At 38.3% G+C, this 6,349-nt stretch overlaps 1 protein-coding gene across 1 annotated transcript; it reads right to left on the bottom strand.

The window, feature by feature from the left end:
- Positions 1–239: 239 nt before the first annotated feature.
- NEUROD6 (neuronal differentiation 6) lies at positions 240–1,253 on the bottom strand. Its single transcript, XM_062498215.1, has one exon. It carries the CDS (start codon positions 1,251–1,253, stop codon positions 240–242), a length of 1,014 nt encoding a protein of 337 aa, XP_062354199.1.
- Positions 1,254–6,349: the final 5,096 nt, after the last annotated feature.

Below are 6,349 nucleotides of genomic sequence, written 5' to 3' on the forward strand. Positions count from 1 at the left end.
AAAAAGGAGGGAGAAAACCTCTGGGAGGAAACATATTCTCACAGTGATTACAGACAAAAAAATACTTATAATAAAAAGGGTTTATTAATACATAGAAAATCCTCACAATAGTTGAAACACGCTTTAGGAACTAGTAAACATTTTAAATAGAATTGTGCCAATTACGCAGTGCCCAAGCATCTGCTTGCTCTTAATTAGATGGGGAGGTGAATGACCACTGTTTATTTTCATTTTCCTCATTAATTATGAAAAACTGCATTCAATTCATCTTGCATGGTGAGAGACTGGCTGCGCAGATGTAAGTCGTAAGGGAAGTGGCTCTCTGTAGGCAACCTGAACATCGAGCTCTGCCCAAGGGGACCCCTGGGTGGCACTGCACAGTAATGCATGCCGTAATTGTAATTTTTGCCATAGTCCAAGCTTTCCTCTTGCTTCAGGGAAAATATCCCATTATAGTTAATTGCGGGAGGACTTAAGGGACCTTCAAACTGTGGGCTGGCGCACTCAGGGGAAGTGCTTTCATAGAAGGACTCGTAAGCGCTGCAGTAATTGTATGGTTTCATGGACTTAGAGTTGTCAAGAGTCCCATGCCCTGGGGGGGTGCCAAGCTCCGGGCTGTGGTAGGGAGGATAGAAGGTGGAGTAGGGTGTGCGGGTATGATGGGCACCTTCACCTGCCTGGCCCATTAGGAAACTTCTGGCATTCAGCTGCAGGCATCCTGCCACCAAGTTTGTAGTTGGCTGGGACAGACCCTTGCACAAGTTTTGAACAAAGGTGAGCAGGTCAGGTCTCTTCCCAATTCGCAGTATTTCAGAAAGAGCCCAAATATAGTTCTTGGCTAGTCTTAAAGTTTCTATTTTGGACAGTTTTTGTGTTTTAGAATAACAAGGGACGACTTTCCTTAAATTATCCAGAGCGTCATTTAGGCCGTGCATACGGTTCCTCTCTCTAGCATTGGCTTCTTGACGTCTGAATTTAATCCTTTCCATCCTTATCTTGCTCGTCTTTTTTTTCCTAAGGCCCCTTCGCCTTGGCAAGCCATTCTCATCCTCCTCCTCTCTCTCTTCCTCCTCCTCTTCTTTTTCTGTGTCTTCTCCAGGAGACCTTTTAATATTCTTTCCTCGGAGGATGATCTGCTTTGAAAAGCTTTCCGGGTTCTTCATTTGCTTTTGGTCATCACTTTCTCTGGGAAACTTTCTACACATCTGGGATTCTGGCATTACAACAGACTCATCAAATGGTAGTGTTAACATGGTTCTATAATCTTAAGTTACCTGAAAGAATGCCAGCACAATGTTTAAATATTTCCATTTTTAAAGTTTTCCAACTCACACAGACAGCCTCATGCACCTTATTTGTGTCTGTGTGTAAGCTCTCTGTATAAGAGAGAGTGTGTGTGTGTGTGTGTATAAAGGCTCAATCTATATTTTTGAATAAAATGGCAGTTACAAATGCCCACTTTTTAGAAAATAAGATTTTGAGAATTCTAAAATCACTTGAAACATTTGACTCTGCAACTAAAAAGCCATATTTCTCACAGATGAATGTGTAGTAAATCGATATTTTTAATGTACAATTAGGTCCCCGCTCATTTATTTTATTTTTAAACAAACCCTTCAAACTCTCATCATCATTGAATTCAAAGAAATGCAAAATGTGACAAAGCAATACAGAAATTTCATTAATCCAAATTCCCCTGGGTGGAAAAATGAGGAGAGGGAGCAGTTTTAAAACTGAAAAGTGCCATATCTCTATTACTGATGGCAAATATTTTAAAATCACTTTTTGACTTATACTTCAAAATTGTGGGTTTTTCCCCTCCACATTTCTTCCTTTATGTATCAAGATATTAAACTTTAGTAAGTTACAGTGGCTGAGAAGGAAAAGAAAAAAGGAATATACCCCCCAAATCACTCAGCTAGTAAGATAATTCAAAACAAAGCATTTTTCCTAATTATTTGTATTAAAATCACGTAATACTTATTTCATATTAAGACAAAAATCAGAATTATTTAACCCTAAACGTATTCAGATTAGAGTTAGGAAATAAAATCCCCCTACATTCCCCCCCCCCCCCCTTTTTCAAGCAAAAATTCTATTTGATATTATCTGCTTAGTTAGAATCAACTTGTTTTTTTTTCTTTTTCTTTTCTCCTCTTTTTTTTTTCTTTCCCATCAATGGGGGGGGGGGGGGGGGGTGGGGGGAGGAGGTGAAAAATTCCCTGCACGCTATAGCAGTGTTTATGTTCTGCGAGGCTCAGATGTCTTCCTCCAGCTCTTAGCTGACAGGAGCGGTCTGTAGATTCTGACTGTAATCCTGCACGTGTGATCAGAATCCAGCCTGGAAAGGAAAAATAATTTCCTTTTCCCAATTACTTTGCTTTTGTTTGCAGTTTGGGAGCAGCAAAAGCTTGTATCCCATGGACTTCTAAGAGACAAGCAAAGTAAATGCAGGGACTTTTTAACACAACAAAATTAAACAAAAAACCCAGTTAAAGACTGACTCTATCAGTATTGTCTACACAGTTGCAGTATTACATAAAAGCAATGAAAGTTTGTAATTGCATCAGAAGAATAAAATGTTAGGAGTTATTAGACAGCAAATAGCATACACAAAATACAAGACAATGATACTGTATCTTTAAACACTTGCATGCACACCCAACACCAATTGAAATATATCTTTATTTGTATTACCTTAGCTTTTTATTTCATTCAACAATCAGTTTTCATTTTTTGCCTTCCAAATCTTTTCAGTCTGAATGTCGCATCGTCTGCTGGAGTCTAGATCTGTGTATATCTGCACTATCTCATTGATCTCTAAAAAGTGACATTGATGCCAACTGCCAGAGCTGGTACCCATGCCATCTGCTAGTGACGTCACGGGGCAGAGAAAACCACGTGAGCCTTTCTCCTGGGACCTTCATTCTGCACTGATCATCTGGCATCCCTCTAAGTGGGTACCAGCATTCATGTATCAACACAGAAGGTTAGACCGATAGAAAAAAAAAAAAAAAAAAAGAAAAAAAAAAGAAGAAAAAAAATCTGCACCAGCATTTCACATACAGTAGGTGCATTTCCACTGTAGTTGCTTCTTTTTAGCAGTCTAGCTGCATGGATAGACATGCCAGCATTTGGTGCTATCCCTGCCTACAGGTACAGCTGCCCTCTGGTTGTTAATATGGCATTGTTTATATGAGAAATGCTGTCTTGTGTTGATCTGAGTCCCTCCAGTGCACCTGGTACCCAGGGACAAAAAAGAAAAGGCAAGGAAAGGAAAGCAGTAATGGGGAAGTAATGCTAGTACTGTAACACATAGCACGGTCACAAAAAGTAGTTTTTGTGTGATGCTGCTTGGTGTGATTTTTGGGGTGTGGGGTTTTTTTTGAGTGCAGCTTGTTGCCCCAGAGCACAGAATAATAGGAGCAAACCACATATCCTTCCTTTGCATCCCTTGGTGCTTTTTGATGTGGCAAAATAGAAGAGGCATTTATAGAAAACTGGGCATATAGCATGAAGGCTTAACAAATCATGCCTTTTTTTCTGAAGCACGTGGCAAGGTTCGCTGACCTGCTCTGGCATGTTGCAATGTGACTGGTGTGCACCTGCTCAAAAGTGTAACTTACGATTCTCGAAGGGTTTGGCTCCTGCCGCATTTTCTCAGTCTGCCTGGCCTTTTCGCGAATGTTTCCCCAATATCTCTTTAAAAACTGAGTTATTCCCTTTGGAAACCCCCTAAAAATTTCCCCCAGCTCTTCTGTTTTCATACCTAGCTTCTCCTTTCTTCATGCCCTTGTTTCTCCTGTCAGCTGCCTCTCCTGTGCTCCCTTCTCTTCCTCCTTTAACCCTTTGGACTCTTTCTGCTGGCAAAACACTGTTAAATGAAGCTGACAAAGACTCTTAGCTCAGCCTTGCCATGGAGCTTATGACAAACTCCACCTTCATGTGTTAGGGGTTTGTATTTTTTTTTTTTTTAATTTAAGGAGTGGCATGTCACATATAGGCAATATGAAGAGAGTTACAGGGGGAATGATGTGTTACGTTGGAAACATTATTTTTAAAAATTTTGTTTCATTATTATTGTGTATCGCTGTTTTTTTGTAACTAAATAATCTCTATATTAAAATAATGAGTGACTGAGTATGCTTTTAGTATTAAAATAATCCCTGACAGAGCTGCTATTGTTACAGGTCCATGTCAGCATTTCCATTATAAATCCTGGTTTTGAAGGGTTTATAATTCATCTGCTTTAATTCACATTGGTCCAAACCTTGGCATTAATGTTCTCAGCCCTCACCCAATTATTTTTCCTTTCACAAAGTTTCATTTAAATATGTTGGGGCATTTTTTTGGATTAGAGACGGGAACAAAAAATACGACTGCAGTACTGAACAACACGTGTGTGGGAAAAATCATGCTTTGTATATCTATATGTATGTGCTCAATGATTTTACAGCCTTTTATTAAAAACAACCTCACCCCAAACCTTGAGAGGTTTTTTTTTGTTTTTGTTTTATTTTAAAGAAGTAAGACATTCAGGTCACTCATTCTTGATAAAATGCAGACGCTTTTTTTCAGTTTTTGTTTATTAGGGAAAATTTATCTGAAGTGACAAAGATGTTAAAACTTAAGGGGAAACTGTTCAAAAAGAGCAAGTGCTGTACTATTCATAGCATTTGGTTCATTTTTACTGCAAATATTACAAGCTGTGTAACAAAGGAGAGGATAGAATCCCATTATCCTGAATAGGAATTTATGTATTAAGATTTATATTGTTATAGGTTCTAGGGGTTGTCAACCTTTTTTAAGGATTTTGCATTTTCAAACTATTAAAAATGCATTATTAAAAAAGTGAAAAGTTCTAGAGTAACTGACACTATTTCAATACATACAAAAAATACCATGAGATACTGAAGGAAAGGTTGACATTGCCATAGTTCTGTGTTTAGGGAAGGACCAACAAAATTTTCAGTTATATCACACAGCACCCAAAATACAAGAAAATATTTTCTCCATCCTTTTTTATTATTGAAGTAGTAGTATTTATTTTTTAAATAACTCAAATGCATTTTTGAACACTTTTATGCTGCTACTAAAAGCAAAAATGAATTTGTTTGTGTTGAATGATTCCCTCTATAGGAGTAATATTACAGTTTCACACATTCCTAATCCATCATCTGACCTTTTTAATATTTTCAAATAAATCGTGAAGAAACAAAATAGCTGAGATATCAAGGTTTAAAAAGCCTCTACTGTGCATGCATAATAACTTTTCATAAGGATTTTACTACACATTTTGTATTATGGATCCATGATATGCAAATAGGTACTGCTGTTAATATGCATTCACAGCATACCCGATAACTGCTGCTTTGCTGTCTACTGTGAATGCATGTTAAGAATAATACACAAAATACAGTTAAATGCTGTGGTTATAGAGTGGTTGCGCAGCACCAAATCTGTTACAGAACACATATCACAATTTTTTTACCTGTACCTGGACTGTCTAGTCTTGAATTAAAAGTGAGTTTATTTCAAATGCAAAATTATAATAACACATTCATATTAATATGTGTAAATAATAACACAAACAAATATTTATAGATTCATTTAAATAATAATGAGTCATTAAGAGAATTACTGAAATAATACCAAGTTCCAAGGACTGCAGAACGTCTGTGAAGGGGACTGACCCAAACTGCACTGCATCCAATGTGAGTCCTTCAAGTTCAATATGCTGTCATCGGAGCCCTAGGGAGTGTCCTACTCTTTTTCTTTTTATCTCTCTCTTTTTTTTTTTTTTTAAATTTTTTAATCATCGTCTCCACCCCTGTCTTAACTGGCCCATATGCTTCCCATTTTGCTGAAACAGGAAAACCACATCAAATTAAGGAACTCAGGAGCATTTTGAAGTGTGGTAGCCTTGGTCATTCTCTGGGACCAATGGGATGTTGTGGGCAGCAGGAAATTGTTCAGAGAGGAAAGGTAGCTAGATCCTTTACTTTTATTTGTTTCCTCATCTTTCTAAGGTACAGACTTGCCATCACTGCAACACAGACACAGTGACAATCATGCCATGCCAAACTCTCCCTTCCACACTCATGACCTGACATGAATTTGCCTTCCTGCCGTAGCACCCTCATGCACAGACCAAACACCAGAGAGATTGCTGCCTTGGGAGTGAGACTGGGGGGAAATGCATGTCTAGTGCATCCTAAACTGCAAAGTCAGACCGCAAGGGATAAATACATGGGTAAGAGTGCAGAAAACTATGGGTCTGGTCTCCTGCTGGGTTTAATGCTAAGAAGTGTGTGCTTATGGGGTTTTGGTTGGTTGGTTGGTTTGGGGT

This window comes from Cinclus cinclus, chromosome 1 (genome assembly GCF_963662255.1).
Source record: "Cinclus cinclus chromosome 1, bCinCin1.1, whole genome shotgun sequence".
In the NCBI taxonomy this organism is placed as follows: Eukaryota; Metazoa; Chordata; class Aves; order Passeriformes; family Cinclidae; genus Cinclus; species Cinclus cinclus.

What these genes read in the sequence shown, in the direction of transcription:
- NEUROD6 (XM_062498215.1), bottom strand. Translation starts at nt 1,253, where the DNA reads ATGTTAACACTACCATTTGATGAGTCTGTTGTAATGCCAGAATCCCAG.